Source organism: Ischnura elegans, chromosome 6, assembly GCF_921293095.1.
Source record: "Ischnura elegans chromosome 6, ioIscEleg1.1, whole genome shotgun sequence".
NCBI lineage: Eukaryota > Metazoa > Arthropoda > Insecta > Odonata > Coenagrionidae > Ischnura > Ischnura elegans.
In genome coordinates this window covers 15,183,174-15,202,219 of record NC_060251.1, presented here as the reverse complement: position 1 = coordinate 15,202,219, position 19,046 = coordinate 15,183,174, and the positions used below count along the sequence as shown (strand labels likewise).

The following is a 19,046-nucleotide window of genomic DNA, read 5'->3' as shown; positions in this document are numbered from 1 at the left end:
CACGACAAATATTTTTATCAGTACGGAAAAAATTCTAGCTACTGAATTGGCTACATAACTGACTACTAGATTTGGTAACCAGTGCATCGCCAGCTACTGCCGCTGGCGACGTTGCCTGGCTACCTCGTCTAATAAGGGCCTAAGATTATTATTATACGGTGGGATGCACAGAGGGGAGGTGAGTGGTGTGGCGGTGGGATGGGCTCCAACTAAGGGGAAGGAATGATTTGCTGCTACCATCGCTGCCATGACATTCAGCTCCAAGCTGACAGTGTTCTTATATAATGCTGCTAGTTGATATTGTATGTTGAAGTTGCTAAGGTGCTTTTTTATGGTAAACTCTTATTGTCATATTGTGTTAAGCTTTCTGTTATAAACTGTTATCATAATAACATAATTCCCATAATTTTTGCTTGAAAGTGGGACGTTGCAGAGAATTTTTGGAAACCGATACAGGGTGCCCACTCAACCTTGGAAACCTTGAAACCGTGAATTAGCCGTGAATTTTGTCTACCGTGAAAAAACCTGGAAATAGCCGTGAATTTCATCATAAAACCATAAAAATCTCTCGAGCTGATAGAAAAAGAACTAAAATTGACATCAAAAGAAAAACAGATATTTCAATCATGTTTCAAGGCCGAGCCACGTACAGACACTGTTCACACATTTATCTCTGCACGTATATTCGCAGTGCAATTATTGGTCCTTGTGCCATGACGACAGATTGATCTTGAGACTGTGATTGGAAGACCGGCAAACAAAGTGTTCATTAACCCTGGCAAAAAATCAGACACTTCTTTACTTCCCTACCTCACTGCTCCCTCCATTTTGCCACTCACTACCTTAAGCTTCACCTAAATTTTGATATCGATAGGTGATGTCATGAGAATTCATTACTACTTTTGAATTTACGGCGCCTGTCGCTGTTGATAAATTTTCAGTTAACGTGCGGGCGGTGATTGTAGCGTCATCAATATTTCTGCCTAAAATGGCTTATCAACAGACCGTGAATTTGACGATATTTAGACAGTGAAAACCTGGAAAAAACTGAATTTTATAATTTAGTTAGAGTGGGAATCCTGCTGATAGGACCCCCCTTAAAAGCAGTCTTAACCGGGACTGCCCCAGCCAAACCAGGACGTACGGCTAGTTTGAAGCATTGGTGTAAATTGGATTGGTGTCATGCCAAGACTTGCTTATTTCATTGCTAAGCATCGTCATCATAAGGCAACAATCCCAAGATGTGTCTGGCTTGAGTGATTATGATGTGTCTTCACTAGTACTCCTGAAAATGTAATCCCAAGCCTTGGTGATGCATTCAGAAGATTTATTTCTCAGTATTAAATTTAGTGCTTAATATAGGGATTAGGATTTCAACGTTTCGCTTTGATTTTACCGCCACAATTTCATTTCCACGATAAATTTTGATTCCCTTAGTTGCAATTAAAAAGGCTCAATGTTAAATTAATAGGTACTCTGAATTTTTTATTTCCCTTCGAATCTTGTGATATTTTCTTGGATCTTTACAAATTTTTTGGTCAAATTTCATTGGAATAACATCTTGACAAACAACTTGAATAGTTCTCTTGAAGTTGTGTACTCTATCCATTTAATTTTAATGCATTTGTACTGATCCACTTAAACACTGATATTTGATGATGAAAATTAGATGAATGAAACTTTTTACTCTGGAAATGTAAAATGACAAGATTTTCTCCACCAGAGAAACGTCCATAGCTCCCGGAAATATGCAAACACATTTCTTGCATGGGAAATAATATCGTAACTCTCCGTGTTCCCCAGTTCTCTAACTGATAGTTTTTGTGAACTCTGTTCTTGAATTTTTTGAGTGGGAGAATCAGTATGGATTACAAACTGATCTCTTTGCACTTTCCGGCTTCTGAATAATGATTCCGACACGTCACCACGCTTAGTCTGTCGTTGTCTCTGTGGTGATTCACGGACTCGGAGATGGTCAAAACTGTGGCTGGCCCCTCCATGGAACCCTTGTGCGATCCTGGCCGATGGAAGCTGATTGTTTCGACGTAGAGGGAGTGGCTGGGGGGAGATCCGTGGTTCCTGGATTGCGTGTGCCACGTCCTCACGGATGGGGGGTGGAGGGTCCTGGTGGATCCGTGGGCATTGTTGAAGGTCATTGCCGTTGGGTTGTTGTACGTGGTTCCGCTTGGGGAGGGCGAGAGTTGAGGTCCTTCCCTGTTCTGGAACCAGAACTGGGAACAATGACGGTAACGCCTCCGAAATTCTCTCTTGAATTTATCCTGGAAAATACATAGTGGAGAAGGACATTAAAAATAGATATAGGCTTTTGTTTTTCCCCTTAACGATAACCTATTTTAATAAATGCTAGGTGAGAATCAGTAGTCGCATGTTATGGTAACACCTCGGAAATTACCTCTTTAACAATTTTGCTCATGCAGCAATTTCCGTTTTCACTCCCAGAAAGCTTAACAAGAAGTGTTTGCGTGCGGAAGATTTTTGGCATTTTTAGTTTTTTTTTTGCAAAGATATTTCTTGAATGTGGAAGCTGAAATTTTGACTTGGAACTCAGAATGTATTACTGTTATAACGAAAATAAATTGGAATTATAAAATAGTAGTATATGTTCACATAAAATAATAGGGTGGTTTCCTAATATTTGTTTATTGCCTAAATCGAAAGATAATTACTCCTAGAGTACATATTTCACACTTTTAGATTTTTAAAGAAGGATATCTATTTTTTGGGATTAAATGAAAAGTGAAAATTTTGAAGCGGGAAAAAATGCGATGGCTAAGTATGAATGCTGGGAAAACCCCTTGTGACGTCATTCTGGTTCCCACTTCCGACATGTGAGGAGACCCTGGGGCGAGGATATTGTGCGCCACTGCGATGCTGGCTGCTTTCAGGTAGCAGAGTACCCTGCTGGCAGGTAGTGCTTGGCTTAAATAAGGATTATTAATATCTTATCAAAAGAATAAAACTTTCCGACCTTAGGCAGTTTTAATAGGTGATTATTAAGACATGTTTCCCCGAGCTCTGTGCCTCATGCATGCATTGGTAACCTCAGATGATGTAAAACTCCTATCTACTTGTATAGAAACTAGGTCCCTGTGACGTCGCGAGGAATGGCATCGCATGGTCGCCAATCGGGCCTTTTTCAAATACACTTAAAATTGACCATTGCCATTCGTCTAAACTGAGAATCATAAAACCAAATAATTTGTATATTATGAATGCACTAATGGTGGGTAACGAATCGCAATCAATGCCTTTTGTTTTCTTTGATGAAGGAAACTAACCTACTGAACTAATATTTTCTTACGGGGCTGAAATATCAGCACCTTGAGCATTTTTCGGCAAAAACCGAGAGGAATAAATGGGCACCTTGAGCATCAAATTGTTCAATTTGTCGCGGAAAATATGTAGCGAAGTAGGACATTAAAAATAGATTGAGGCTATTTCCCTCCTTAGCAATTATCTATTCTGATATGTGTATGGTGAGAATCAGTAGTCGCATATCACAGCAACTCCTTTGAAATTCAGTATTGAATTTGTCCTGAAAATTACATAGCGAAGAAGGACATGCATAGTTTCCCTGATGCTATTGACTACGTTCCCTGACTTTTCTGTGATTTCCTTGGCCTGTAACATGGTCTTAAAGTTAGACTTTTCACTCATAGCCACCACTCACATTGTAAATCCCATAGATGAATGGATTGCAGCAACTGTTGCTCATTGCCAGCCAATCACTGCAGAACCATATAATGTTGATGTACTTGTACCTGAAAGAGATAAAAAAGGTCAGATATTTCAAAAATACAATTTAAATTCACTTTTATTTCAAGTTTTTTGCCTCATCTTTAAAGTTTGTTTGAGAAACGGTATTCATTTAGGAATACCATAGGCATGCTGTATAAACAGCAGTGGATCTAAGTGGATATTCTAGCCAATTGGCCCCTTGAAAGCTTATCCTATACTTGATGATGAGATGTACAAAGTAAAAAGGGTACACATGTAATTACAATCTTAACCCTTTCGTGCCGAATGCCACACCTGTGCGGCGAGGATTTTCTTCCATAAACAACGAATGCCACACCTGTGCGTCATTAATTTTCCAAACCTAAGCAACAAATGCCATGCCTGTGCGGCACAGGTCGAAAAAAGTGACTGTGGTGGACACAATAGACCCACGGACGCGGTCGCTCCTCGTGATCCGCCTTAGCGCGAGCCCAGTCCCATCTTCGGCCGCTCAGGTAGACCCTTTCTTATCCTCTCGATGCGGTCAACTAGTGTTATTTGCAGTGTGTTTTCCAAAACTATATTTGTTGCTTACTTTTGTTATCTATTTATATAAATGAATTCATCTTTTTTTGCTGACCACATGGAAATTTCAAGCAAAATTCTAACGTTAATATCAACGGAGTTATAGACCAACTAGTAATTATACTAAATCCGTCTATATCAACGTTAGAACTTCGTTTAAAATTTCTGCACGCTCAGTAAAAAAACACAAAATTAATTTTGAATGTAAAAAATCGATGCGAACAACAAATATTTGCATATATTTTGCATTAATATTTTAGCCAGTTGACCACGGACTCGTCCTAGGAAGGGGTTTTTAATCCCTCAAGGGCCTGGGACAGAGGCCGAGGAAAGGGATCGTCGCCCCAGGGTCTAAAAATGGTTAGGGAGGGAACCACTACCTTCAATCGATGCGAAAAAGCTTCGTACAGTGGAGTAAAGAAAACTTTCAAGAGACTTGTATTGAGGAAGAATTTCCCTCAACGAAGGTCCGGTGCGAAAGGGTTAAGCTGATTATTGAGTCGCTAAATGAGTGAACCATCAATGATACATGTTCATAAGGATTTAATTAACTTCCCTCATTTCTTTTCTTGTACCATCCCACTCCCTCAGGAGTGTCAAAGGAGAGGTGGGCCTGTTGCATGCCCAGGGCTGGATTTACCGTAAGGCAAAATAGGCACGTGCATAGGGGCATTGCAGTTCAATTAAGGGACTTCTTCTGTTAGGCAACTGGCAATGAACTGTACTGGAGGTGCCTCGAAGGGCATTACCATCAGCAGGCTTATTATGTGGGTTCCGTCTGCTTGCAGGTGCCCTCTTTGCCTCTCTTTAAATATTGTTCATGCAGTAAAACCTCTACGTAGTGAACCACTTGACATCATAAACCTCCATACTTCATACCACCCCTAAGGACCTGTCAGATTTACATGTAAATTTATAGGCAAACCTCTTTGTAGTGAACCTCTTTTTCTAGTAAAATCTCCACTTATCATACCAAGGAGATACCCCCGAGACAGCCTAAATACCTCTGCAAATCGTTCCGAGACAACTAGAGACCATTGATGCAGCCACGATTACGTACATGGAATGACATTTTCAGCAATAACTGTTTCATGTTTATTTTTTTCTTTTACACCTTTAATATGCTGCAATTTTCACGTTAATCATTAGTTGAGGCCATTTTGTTCCACATGAGAGCATACTTAACAGTAAATAAGAAAAAAGATATCCAACTATCCTAATCATTTTAAGTGACTTGAATTAAGAGAGCTTACATCGTTTTCTCTCGAATCATTGTAAAAATCACATGATAGCGCTTGCTTTCTGTTATCATTAAATAATAAATATATGTTCACTAATGCATGCATGTTTGTTTAAACACATAAATATAATGGTTTAGAAGACAGTAGTGCCTTTCATTTCCGAAGTATATGAAAAAAATGGTGCCTATCACTGAAATCTCTCTCTATAGTGAACCTCCATACGTCAAATTGCCCAAATTTTGGTCCCCTCCGTTACGATGTAAAGAGGTTTTAATGTATGAAGTGTTTTTGTGGCATAAAAGTTAAACTGTTTTATGTATTTTTACTCCAAGCTGTTTTTAAAAATTGAATTGTCTATGTTTTCCCTGCATAAAAATTCAAGCATAAACTTATTCTATAAGGAATATATCTGTTTATTCCTTTTTCTAAACCTTACCTCATGTGAGTGGCTATGCCTTATCATAAAAATCAGGGAGGGAGGGCTCTAGTGAGGAGAGGCGCTCAATAAAAACGTGCCTATAGCGTAACTTTGGGTAAATCCTGCCCTGTGCATGCCTTGGCAAAGTCACTTTTGGCCAGGAAAAGAGGGCAAGCCATGTCAAAAATTAAGGCTACAGATGGAAGGATGCTAACTAGGGATGGTCGGATTGGATACCTCGGATCCAAATATCCGTGGATATTACCCTTCATTGGATACATCCGATCCAAAGTTGTGGAAGACATCGGATCTGGATCCGAAATTTTAAATAATGGCTTCAGTGAATGAAACACCCGATAAGGGTGGAAAGAGTTCCGATTCTCTCTTCGAATGCGCCGTCGCATCCCATTCTTGCCCTACTCTTGAACCGTTTTGTTTTAAAGCTCTAGTAGAGGCATCTGAAGGTTTTTCTTACTTTTATTTCCAAACCCAAGCTTAACAGTTTAGGTCCTGAGCATGTAAAGATGTTTTTAAAAAACAACTTGAAAGCCTATAAAAATGATTTTTAATTTATAAAAATGTTAAAATGTGTATGAAAATATGAAAAAAACATTCCTTTGATTGTATGTACCTACCCAGAATAAACTTGAATAATTACTACGTTGAATAGCAGGAATTTGAAAATGCATTTGTATCCGAAAATATCCGATCCGAAAGATCCGGCTCTGAAAATCATGCATCCGATCTGAATCCGGGTCCGAAAAAAATCCTGGATCCCTCCATCTCTAATGCTAAACAAGTGAGACGAGCTTCAGAGTTGATGGAAGGAATATTTGGAGGATTTGTATGACAGTAGGAGCAGGCCGGAGGGATTGAAGGTAGAGGAGGAAATTGCAGTGTAGGGGGATAATATTGGGCCGGGGCAGCTACGTGCAGAAAGTGATAGAGCCCTCTGTGATATGAAGGCTAGGAAAGCAGTGGAGGTGAACAATATCTTGTGTGAGCTGCTGAGGAGTTTGGGTAAAGATGGTAAGAGATCTTGGAACTAGTGTGCAGGATGTATGAGGAGGAATGTTGGCCATACGATTTCTTGAAAACAGCTCTAATTCTGCTATAAAAAAAGAAAGCTGCAGAACGTGGATATTATATTACTACATATTAGCTAAGTATCTCAGGCAGTGAAAGTGGCACTGAGGATTTTAAACAGACTAATGGAGGAGAGGGCAAATGAGTATTTGGGCAGTGATCAGTTTGATTTCAGAAGATGAAAATCAATATGAGTTGCAACAGCAGTAATGAGCTCCATAGTGGAGCGGTACCTAGAATATAACCAGGAAAAGTATGCCTACTTTGTGGATTTTGCAAGCATTGGGTGAGGAGTTAGGCAAGGCTGTCCACTATCGCTATTGTGGACCAATATATGTACCTAGCAACTATGTGTGGCTACTACAGTGTATTTCATAAAGACTCCATTTTTTGTGTAAAAGGCGATGGCATTTCAGTTCATTTTTTTACAGTATTTTTGTTATTAAACTTAGCTGAAATTTTATTTTTTACACATAAAAACATAAATGAGTGTTAATTAGTGAGATAGGCAACTCATTCATAACATGTCTATGGTCAAGATTGCTCACGTCAGGATAGCAAACGGAGAATCAGGGTGGGCAAGCATTGGTCAAAGAGTGAGGCAAGGCTATCCTCTATTGCTGCTGCTTTATAACATACACACTGAAGAGATGGTAAGAGAGGCATGGGATGAGTTGGAAGCTGGAGTTAAAGTGGGAGGAATGATGTTCAAATCAGTGAGGTTTGGGCATAGTGAGGCATTGATTAGTCAGTCAGTGAGAGGATGCAGGCTCCAGTGGATGCGTTACAAGAGCATTGCGAGGAGTATGGGATGAGGATTAATCACAAGAAGACCAAGGTTATGCGGTTTTGTAAAGCATCACAAGCGAGGAATGTGAAACTTAAGGTGAAGGTTGGTGGTGAAAAACTTGAGCAGGTTGAGCAGTTCAACAACCATATTTCTCCGAATATAGTCCCCCCCCTAATTTTTAGGCTTCAGTTTCGGGAAAAGTTAAAAAAAATGCATTTGAATATAGTCCCCCCCTTTACTTTTACCGCAGGCATTTTTGGAAAAAAAGGGGGGACTATATTCAGGCATACATGGTATCTAGGCGGTATGTTAGAGGAAAACCGATACAGTAGAAAGGACATCAGGAAGAGAATTGCATTAGCAAAGGAGGCATTCATTAACAGGAAGGGGCTTCTAAGAGGTTCGCTTTGTAAGAATTTAAAGAAAAGGTTAGTGAAGAGTCTGATCTGGTGAGTAGAGCTTTATGGTGCAGAAACGTGGACACTTAGGTAGGAGGATGAGAGAAGACTGGAGGCATTCGAGATGTGGGTGTGGCGAAGAATGGAGAAGGTGAAGTGGACGGAGAGGAAGAGGAATGAGGAAGTGCTAGAGATGATAGATTAAAAGATGCAGCTTCTAGAAGAGGTACAGAGAAGATAGAATAATAGAACGCATACTGAGTGTGGAGGAGATGTTGAAAACAGTGTTAGAGGGTAGAATGTTGGATAATTTTTGGAAATCACATAATTTCCACTCTGCATTTGTGCTATAAATATACAGCTGAGACATACTAATACAAACTATCAGTTTTTCAATGGCACTGTGCAAAAATGAGTGAAAATTTTATAAAATATCCACAAGCAGTTTCAATAATTGTGATTAATTTAGCAATGCAGCCTTAGAGCAGTTAACAATGTAGGGCATATATTTGCAGCCACACAAATTTTCCAGGTTGAAACTGCATGAATTTATTCTAGAATACTGCGGATATATTTGTTTTAAATCTGTTTTTACTTGATGTCAACCCTTAAACGAACTTAGTCTAGTGAAGTTTGCACAAAATCATCTTTGAATATGCTGAAAATTTTAAGTGTACCATTGCCAAGTTCAAGTTATAAAATGGGAAAATCGTTATATATTCTACAGTGAGCTTTTAATCCAGGTAGTGGACCTCTTTAACCTTGCCATAAGTGGGCATCCTGGTTGCGGTATTACTTGTGGCCTGGATTTACCTGGGAGCATAGGTGTGCCTAGTGTAGCGAGTGTCATGGCAGGTGTGACACCCATAGGCTATATACAAGGAATGCAAAAAAGAAAAATCCAATCCATCTAGAGTAAAATGTGAACTTTAATCCTGAAAATCCAAGGTAAGAAATAGGGGAAATGACTTCAAAACCATAAAATGTCTTCATGCCCTCAATACTTCACAATCTAAAATTAAGTAAATTCATATGAGTGACCACTTTATTTGGAGGTACTAATGCTCATTAGCTTTACTCTGCTCTAAGCACATAAGGAGAAACCCATGTGAAAAAATCCTAAATGCATGCGGCTGTGGCAGAAGGCATGCTTAAATAGATATTTTAAAAAATACTTTATTCATGCCTGTTTTCCCAATTACTCCAATTACACTTGAAGACAGCAATTATTCATTCACTCACCCATTGATCTCTGGAAAAAAATCTTGAATTGCATTGTATGTTTGAAGAGGCAGCCAGCAGATAGCGAAGAGGGCTACCACTATAACCAGCATTTTTATGACCTAAAAACAAAAAGAGGAATTCTAATGTATTACCCAAAAACATGCTTGACACACATGTGCTCACACATTGACACATTTTTACGCAAAAATTTACCTTAGCATGAGTGTATTTGTCTACATATGCGTCTATTTACTCATTTGTTACTTTTTTGTTATCCTTATGTCTATATGGATGTTAGTCATCCCTTGGCACAGTGGCATAACCAGGGGGGGGGGGTCCAGGGGGTCCGGACCTCGCCAAAATATAAAAACGCAATTATTTTGCTTCATAAAAAAAACTAAATATTAAAAAATCATGGATTTACAAAATATTTCTTTAACAAATGAAGTTTTTTCGATTATGAGAAATGTTAAAATCAGTTTCAAATCCATTGCTTAGTACCCTGTTTTCCAAAATTTTCCTCTCTGGTTTTGTTTGGATAACAAAATTCCTGGCTACGCCACTGCTTTGGCATCATATATCTGACTTGATATTTAACATGAGTGAGTTGTTATGCATCTATATAATCATCATGACATACACAGTTTTTTGGTTGCTGCAAAATGACCTTTATTTTTCTGTGTTCATTCATGTATGGCCATGACTACAAAGATGGTAATGAAATGCTTGAAATGAGGGCAAAGTAAAATATGTTTTGCAAAAGGAAAGTGTGCTTTTCTGAGATTTCTTTATCCATGGTTGGACCAAGTTAGGCAAATGCCCTCTAGGCTCATTTGGAAGGTATAGAAATGGGTGACGCTTCAACTTTTTTGGGTCTATTAGCCTTCTTGGTTCTTGCGGTATAGTCAGTGGCGCCGACTCCATGGGGTCTGAGGGGGCCCATGCCTACTCAAAAATTCGTTATGTTGTGAGGAAAAAATGTGTCAGGCTTGTCAATTTTCCCCGAAGTGTCCAGATATTGAGATTTGTGTTATCAGGGTTCTAATGTTGATCATATGACTCATCTAAAATGCTTAAAAAACTTAAATCTCACCACTTATAAAATTTCTTGGTGCAAGATCCCCAGTTTGGGCCCCCCCAAATATTTTATGTAAGTCGGCATCCCTGGGTATAGTGGTAGATAGTAGAGGCTGTACTTGGTCTCTAAGGTATGAAAATACATAGTAGGAAGAATTCTTGAGCAAGCAAAGATAAACCAATTCAAGTGGAAGCAGGTGTTTGTGGAGCGTAAAAGGGTGCCTTTAGAATAACAGGTGAGATTGACCAGTTTCAGGTGGCTTACGCAGTAGAGGTTTATAAACCAACCGCTGGTTTCAAAGGATTGTACATACATCGAGGCATTTAAATTTTGGTTGTGAGAGGTTAATTCATTCTGAATTGGCTTCTTAGTGACAGGCAGGGTATTGTACCCCAAAAGGAGTTAAACCCTTTCGCTGCTGTTCAATCTCCGAAAACCTTCTCCTCACATTTGGCGAAAAAGTTAAAATGCGTTTCTTGGGCCCATGGAGTAGGTACTTTAATAATGGGCGTGGTACACCCTCTAAAGGGTCGCTAATCCGGGACCCTATCCTCGACGAGCTCACCTTCGCAGGAGCGTCTCATCAACCCTCCCAGCAGGGGGCCTTCTTCCCAAAAAGTGACTGCTCTGACTGCAATTTGAAAATTAATCAATTATGTAATCTGATCATCAAAAAATGATTGTTTTCATCACACTTCTGCAAATCAAGCAATCAAGTACGTCTTTGAATCGTGTTTCTGCGATGAAAAATAACGATTTTGTTAGCTTTGCTAAAAACGTGGCTGTGGACCACCGGAAAATGGCCATTTTAGCAAAGTTAACAAAATCGTTATTTTTCATTGCAGAAACACGATTCAAAGACGTACTTGATTGCTTGATTGGCAGGAGTGCGATGAAAACGATCATTTTTTGATGATCGGATTAATTGATTGATTTTCAAATTGCAGTCAGAGCGGTCACTTTTCGGGAGATTGGTAGGGTCGATGAGACGGTCTTGCGTGGGTGAGCTCGTTGAGGATAGGGTCCCGGATTAGCAACCTTTTGGAGTGCTTAGGCGAAAGTACATGGTAGGGAGGAAGAAAAAGTACATTCTCAGCAGTCTGCCGTGCAAATGTACTAGGTACGTTCACTGCAGTGAAAGGGTTAAATGTGAATCATGGTTATGCCCACACCCACAGGCAATAACCCTGCTTCAAAAAAAGACACGAATTCAAACCATTGCTACTGACTAATTTAAGACAGGTACAGTAATACAAATGATGGTGTATGTGTGTTCATGCCCTAATATATATATTCAGATTGACCTCCATTAAAGTATCCTCAGAGCATCAATATAGAGTTTTATATTTACCCTTTTGCTATGGCACCCACCATTTTTCAGTAATTGCAATAATGACCTTAATTTTATTGTGGTGATGTGCATTTTTTCTTCATATTGAAATGAAAGGCATTTGCACTAATATGTCAAACTTCCACTACATATATCATGCCTGAATTGGTTTAACATTTTCTACGCATGAAAAATAATCGACTGAAATTTTCATTGAAATCATGGGATGTCTCAGTCCAAAACAATTAGTATTAAGAGCTCTCTTTTGTATGATTAACTGTCCGTTGTGTTTATCTGTTAGTAAAGGATATTTTGAGTTGCAGGAATAGTTCTCAGGTTTCCCACTGGCTGTAGATTTGGGTCACAGGTCCCTGCTGAGCCGAGAACTATTCCTGCAGAGCCGGGAAAAACTTAAATTCTGCATCTTATGATATTTTGAGTGCCTTAAAAATGAATTTTTCATCAATTTTCTGAGGGACAAACATAAATTCTCATATGTTACTGAACCTGCATTATTAACGAAGTGATCAGCCTATATTTAGTGTGGACCACAAGACCTCTGAAAACCCTGAATGTCATATGGCTCAATGATAAAAGTTACCTGCTAATTTAAAGGTCACGTCAGTCTCTTACCCTGCGTCTGTTTCGTGTGAGATTGGCGTCTCGAGCGCTTTGTGCATTGCCTGGTGCCCTGGCTCCCCAAAGTCGGTGCACCATTCGAGCGTACACCACAGAGATCACGGTGAGGGGCACCACGTACTGCACAGCCACGAGGACAAGGCGATACACCATCATGGCTCGAGGGGAGAGGGCAACGTTGCTGCAGAAGGGCTTTGTGCGAGGCGGGCCACGGACACCAGCCTGCCGAGGAAGAAAAGGAGGTTGAGAAGGTGAAAAATAAAGCAAAGAAAACTCCCTACTATCCGTAAAAAAAAGCAAGACATCTGAGTTTGAGGAGCTCTTTCGTCTAAACAAGGCAATCAATTTCAATACATCAAAAAGCATGCATAAGAAAATTTATTTCTACGTTAAATCATTTACTTCAAAAAATTTTCCGCGCATATTATTTCCTGTGCATAATATTTTCTAAAAAAGTACCCATTTTTCGCGTGTGAAATCAAGTTGCCCAACTTTGAGAGCTTGGTATTCCTGTAGTTTTTGTTCCAATAACTTGGATTTTTGATATAAGAATGCCAGATCTATTATTAACAATTTGCAGAAAACAAATTGTTTTTACCACGAAAATTGATAGATTTGTAGATAACAAGGCAAATCTTTGCTACCTTCAAATGATGTGATGACTCTTTCCCTGTAGTATAAGCAAGAAAGTCAGTGAATAATCAAGAAAGGTAGGAACTTAGCCTAGTAAAATAGTATGTTAAGGTACTGGGGTGTCATTCTCTTCAGTAGAAATTTGTGGACTATACCGGACAAGGTGGTATGGACTGCTGAGCATATTATGCGACTAGTACACCAAGTCGTTCGCACGGCACCACAGCTGGAGAGCAAAGCCCGAACTTTGAACACAAAGAGGTGTTTGCTCTGGACAAATTTAAGTACATACACCGGGACTAGCCACGGTGATAACTTTACGGGAGTCACCCGCAATGCACAAACTGCGAAAAATCCACAGAAAAAATCCCTGTCAAGGCAATGCTGAATATCCCGCTCAAGGCGAATAATTTTTTTTCTGCGGATTTACCGCACAATTCGTGGATTGTAGGTGAATCCCATAAAGTTATCACTGCGGCTAGTCCCGGTATACTTAAATTTAAAATAGTGAGGCTGTAACCTATATAAAGTCTAATATAATGTGATATTTTTGGGGTGATTAATGGAATAAAAACTTGACTTTCTCCACATGGTGATTTATTTTGTCTGACCATGGTTTTGTTGCAGTGCAACATTTTCAAGGTTACGCTGTAATGAAACCATAGTCGGACAAAATAAATCTCCATGTGGAGAAAGCAAAGTTTTTATTATATCAACTCCTATAATAAAAGATTTCCACCAAGTCCCCTTGGCGCCTTTCGTTAACCCTTTCGAGACGGTGGAGTTTTCGTCTTAGCATGACTGCTGTACTGAGCCCCAAGAGACTCTTCTTTCTCGTGGTATGGAACATTTTTGGAGGACATTCGTTAAGAAGGGTCTGCGGATAATCACATGCTTTCAGCTCCAACCTTTTTCGACCCCTCCCAACGAGGACTCTGCATTATCTCGGACTCCGAGGTTAGTTGTGCTCCCTCCTTTCCAGGTTTACGACCATACCTGTGGCATTTCGCGTTCAACTTATGGATTGCTTATATGTATTTGGCACATGGATAATTGTTGCTTGCATGAAAATTGCAGACTTTGAATTGAATTTCTCATTTTTTTCTGAGTATTGTTTAATTTTAAACGAAGTTCTGATGTCAATATTAACGCATTTAATGCAGCAACAATTTCCATGTTGATGCTCATACAGAACTTGAGATATAAGTTAATATTTATCGTAGAATTTCGTTTAAAAATTGTGAACACTGCTGAAAAGACAAAGAATTCAATTCTTAGTTTGTATTTCTTGAGAAAAGAACAAATATTTAACTCGAAAATTGACTGGATATACAATTGCATGACTGCGGTCCCTTACCGCTAAGAGGGGTAATAAAAGACGAGGGGTCAGGGTACCTGCTCCCAGATTCCAAGGGTAAAGCCTAAACCCTGCAGTATTGGGTCTCGAAACAAAGATGTAGTATGGCCGCGACCGTCATAAAAGGGGGAAAGCTAAGAAACGTATATATTCGGCATTCGATCACTTTGTAAGAAAACATCTGACGAAAATATACAGCTTTCGTCTCCTGGGTCAAGAAATGTCAACATGTAGATTTATGTCTTTAGTAGGGAAAATGTTAAGAGCACGTTAACCCATTAGTTCATAGCATCCGATATATATCGGACACTCATATTTACTTTTTTTCTGGGCTTCAGTTGACTTGCGCTACATTTTGACACCATATTAAGTTCAAATGGATGTCTGTCTTCACCGCCCCGCTAATATTTTAGTTGACTTCTTGAATTTATCGACTTGAGAAGCATGGCATTATGTGAGACATGGCATTGAAAGAATTTTCAGTCACCGGCACGGGGTAAATAAATTATTTTTTATTGTAGTATTTTGCTCTATATGTGCTAACTTTTATCTCATTTCTCTTCTAAATGTGATCTTTTAAATTTTCTATATTATCAAGTTTTTCTATACTATTTTGAATATGTAATCAACATGAAAACTGACTATCCGATATATCGGACAGGCTTTATGTATTATTGAAACTATTGATTGTAAAAATTTAAAAATTGCAGAAGTAAGTTAAATAGAACCTTCTTAGCCAGAATAATTACTTTCTAAATGAATATTTGACAAAAATAACTCTATGCACTAATTGGTCAATACTGATGCTGGGTTTCTTTCAACCCTTCCCTCCCTACCCTTCTACAGTGGTGAAAATGACCCAAGCTTTCGGTTGCCTCCTCCAAATACTGTCTGGCGGGGCGCAGCTATGAATTAAGCCTGGGAGGGGGGGGGAGTTTAGGTGCAGCTAATACAGTGGCGGATACAGAAAAAACTCAAGGGGGGGGCGCAACATATCTTGAGTTGTCTTTACTTTTATCGTAATAAAAGATGATCAAGTCACAGGCAAAGTATATGAAAATTTTATTTAAAGTGATTATAAACATGTAAAAGACAATGCCATCTTGATATAAAAAAGTTACAATTGTGGTTTTGCAATGTTCGGCAATACAGGCGGACCCGCAAGGGGGGGGCGCACGCCCCCTGCGCGCCCCCCCCCTTGTATCCGCCACTGAGCTAATACCGGTGTGTGGGGGGTATGGTATACCCACCAGGATAATCGGTAGATGCGAGATTAATAAATTGGGGAATTTTAAGATAAATGGTTCGAAAATGGTGAGTTTTACGGCTTTCTGAGGGATATTTTATTAATCTTTACACTATTCTATTAGTAATATCAATAAGATTGAGTAAAATGGATTAAAATTTCTCTGAGCTCTGGGAGGGGGTTTTATCCCCCAAAACCCCCCCCTCGCTGCAACACTGCAGTCCGGTACAGCGATGGAGAAAGTGCTTTGCTGGCAAACTAAATCTATAAATCCCCACTCACGTTGTGTTGATACATTCTCTCCTGATGTCCAAACAAAAGCCAAGAAATCAGTGCAAATTTGAAGTAATTGGTCCTTACTTGATGCTTTGATGATTTGTTTCAATGCCACCCAAGTCTCATACGCAGTTTCCTTGTCCATAATTTTTTGATAGACCTCATCTGTCACTGAGCTTGCAATCATTGACTTTGCATAGCTGTTCGCCTTACGGTACAAATCAGACTTTATCCTGTGTTCCTTGATTTGTTTATCCATCGCATCTTCAGCCAACGCACCTGGTTTCTCTAACCTTTTTTTCAATAACGTCGAGAGTACCTTCATGGTAATCTAGCAAATCGCAAACTTTCCTTCTCCATAGTGGCCAGTCTCTCTCACCCGCCAGCGGCTTGATATGTTTTGCTTAATCCATATTTTTCACTTTTGACAAAATGCCTGCGAGCCCATAACCTAATGTAACTCAATTATTCTTCTTAATTATACACGATGTTGTTGTCTCTTTTGACTTATTTATTCAACTGCACTGGTAACTTGTCAACAACTTTTTCTTACCCTCGACAACCCTTTGCTTATTTATAAACTTCAACACTTAATGTTGTTGATTTAAATTAACATTTCGTTAAAATAATTACTATTAACTTCAACAAAATCCCCACTCACCGTGAGTATGGAGGATGGCGTGGTGAATGGCACCGAGGACTGTCCTGCCGTCTCCGCATCCGACCACACTGGCGTCCAGTCGGGTCCCCCTCCCTCGCCTCCCACTGTATCGCCGCCAACAGTGTCCGGCTCGTCAATGAGCACTTCGGTGACATCCAGGGCCAGGGCCATGGGTGCGGCCAGACACGCGCCCACCACCCAGATGGCAGCCACCGTGAGGCGGGCACGGCCCCTGGACGATGGCCGCGAGTGGCAGCAGCTGCCCGCCACACCCCTCGAACCACTGCGACTCCCAGCCGACAGCGAGGAGAAGGGCCGAAGCACCGCACGGTGCCTGTCCACTGCGATGGCTGTGAGAGTCAGCACACTAGCACTCACCGACAGCACCTGTTGGTGTGGAATTGTGGACAGTGGCAGTTCACTCACACAATACTACAGAAGAATGTATATGATTCATATGAGTTGTATTTGTGATAGAGCCATGAAGAGGCTAAGATTCTTCAAGTTAGGTGCAGGAGTGTTTTCAAGAGAAGCAGCAGACAATATCCATCACACCAATGGTTTTCTAAAATAGATTGCAAATCTTGCTACAGTAAAACCTCTATGTAGTGAACCTCTTTACATCATAAACCTCCTTACATCATACCACCCCTACAGCCCCGTCAGATTTACATGTAAATTTATATGCAAACCTCTTTGTAGTGAACCTCTTTATCTCGTAAAATCTCCTCTTATCATACCACGGAGATACCCCCGAGACAGCCTAACTACCTCCGCAAATCGTACCGAGGAAACTAGAGACCATTAACACAGCCATGATTACATACCCTCTTTGCCTCTCTTTAAATACTGTTTATACAGTAAAACCTCTATGTAGTGAACCTCTTTACATTATAAACCTCCATATTTCATACCAACCCTAAGGACCTGTCAGATTTACAAGTATATTTATAGGCAAACCTCTTTGTAGTGAACCTCTTTATCTCGTAAAATCTCCTCTTATCATACCACGGAGATACCCCTGAGACAGCCTAACTACCTCTGCAAATCGTACCGAGGAAACTAGAGGCCATTAACGCAGCCACGATTACATACATGGAATGAAATTATCAGCTCTAAATGCTTCACATTAATTTTTTTTTCTTATACACCTTTAATATGCTGTAATTTTCACGTCAACCACTAGTTAAGGCCATTTTGTTCCATATGATAGCATGCCTAACATTAAATAAGAAAAAGGTATCCAAATATCCTAATCATTTTAAGTGACTGTTGAATTAAGAGAGATCACATACTTTTCTCTCAAATCATACGATAGCGCTCGCTTTCTGTAATTGTTAAATAATAAATATATGTTCAATGCACGTTTGTTTTAATACATATATATGATGGTTTAAAAGACAGTAGTGCCTCTCATTTTGGAAGGATATGAAAAAATGGTCACTAAAACCTCTCTATTGTGTACCTCCATACATCAAATTGCCTAAATTTTGGTCCCCTCCATTACAATGTGAAGAGGTTTTACTGTATATGAATTACTATAATATAATTAAAGTTTGCTATATTTAAATGCATGTTTTACTGCAATTCTTTTATGTCTCTGCCAATGTTACCTGTATTTTATTTGACAAAACCCATGGAAAATTGTATCCCTACGGTGTTAATAAATATTATCATTATTATCCATCAGTGTCTAAGTAAGGCTACACATTGTAACTACCAGTTACTCTCTACTGAATCAGGGGCAGATTGAGGTTGTTGTATTGGTGGCAGTTCATTACTTTCTATGGTATCTTAGTGGTATGCAATACCTCTCCGTGATAATGTCTATCAGTTCTGGTATTTGCGGACAAATGGCTTTTCTCATTACTTTAATTATTGTTTCCTAAGCTGGTAAAATAAATCCTTTCAATGGAATTGGGCATGCAGTTGAAGGTGGTGTTCTGAAATGAAAGTCATGCATCCAATTTATTTTTGATTTTATAAAAGCAAAAAATCCTCCGGTGAACTGGGACATGTAATGGTGTCGAGGGACAGCACTTTGAAAGAATGTCAGAGATATGGTATGTTTGGAAGCTCAACTTCATGAACTATTAGAGAATGGTTTAAAAGGTTTTGTGATAAAGTTAATCAGCAGAATTCTCCATGTACATATAACTACTTGGACTGCCATAACAATTTTACGATAATTATTTCAATATGTGCCCATTGTTCTGCTGTATGGCTTGATATAAACTGTTGGCTAATGAGAGGTATCCATTAGTGGAGGATTGGCAGTATTATTTCTCTCGACTGTTTCCGTGTGCTCCCACCAGGGGCAGTCCAGGGTGTTGGGGTCCCTTGGCT

The 19,046-nt window shown here is 39.5% G+C and overlaps 1 protein-coding gene across 1 annotated transcript in view; it reads right to left on the bottom strand.

Annotated features, from left to right (window-relative positions):
• Positions 1-1,459: 1,459 nt before the first annotated feature.
• Positions 1,460-19,046, bottom strand: part of LOC124160482 (D(4) dopamine receptor-like) — a 253,013-nt gene continuing 235,426 nt past the window's right edge. Inside the window, exons 5-9 of the mRNA XM_046536335.1 lie at positions 16,701-17,087; positions 12,522-12,749; positions 9,499-9,599; positions 3,692-3,782; positions 1,460-2,279 (exon numbers count right to left, since the gene is read on the bottom strand). Coding sequence (XP_046392291.1) covers positions 1,869-2,279; positions 3,692-3,782; positions 9,499-9,599; positions 12,522-12,749; positions 16,701-17,087 — 1,218 coding nt within the window. The 3' untranslated portion in view covers positions 1,460-1,868. The remainder of the gene's footprint in view (positions 2,280-3,691; positions 3,783-9,498; positions 9,600-12,521; positions 12,750-16,700; positions 17,088-19,046) is intronic.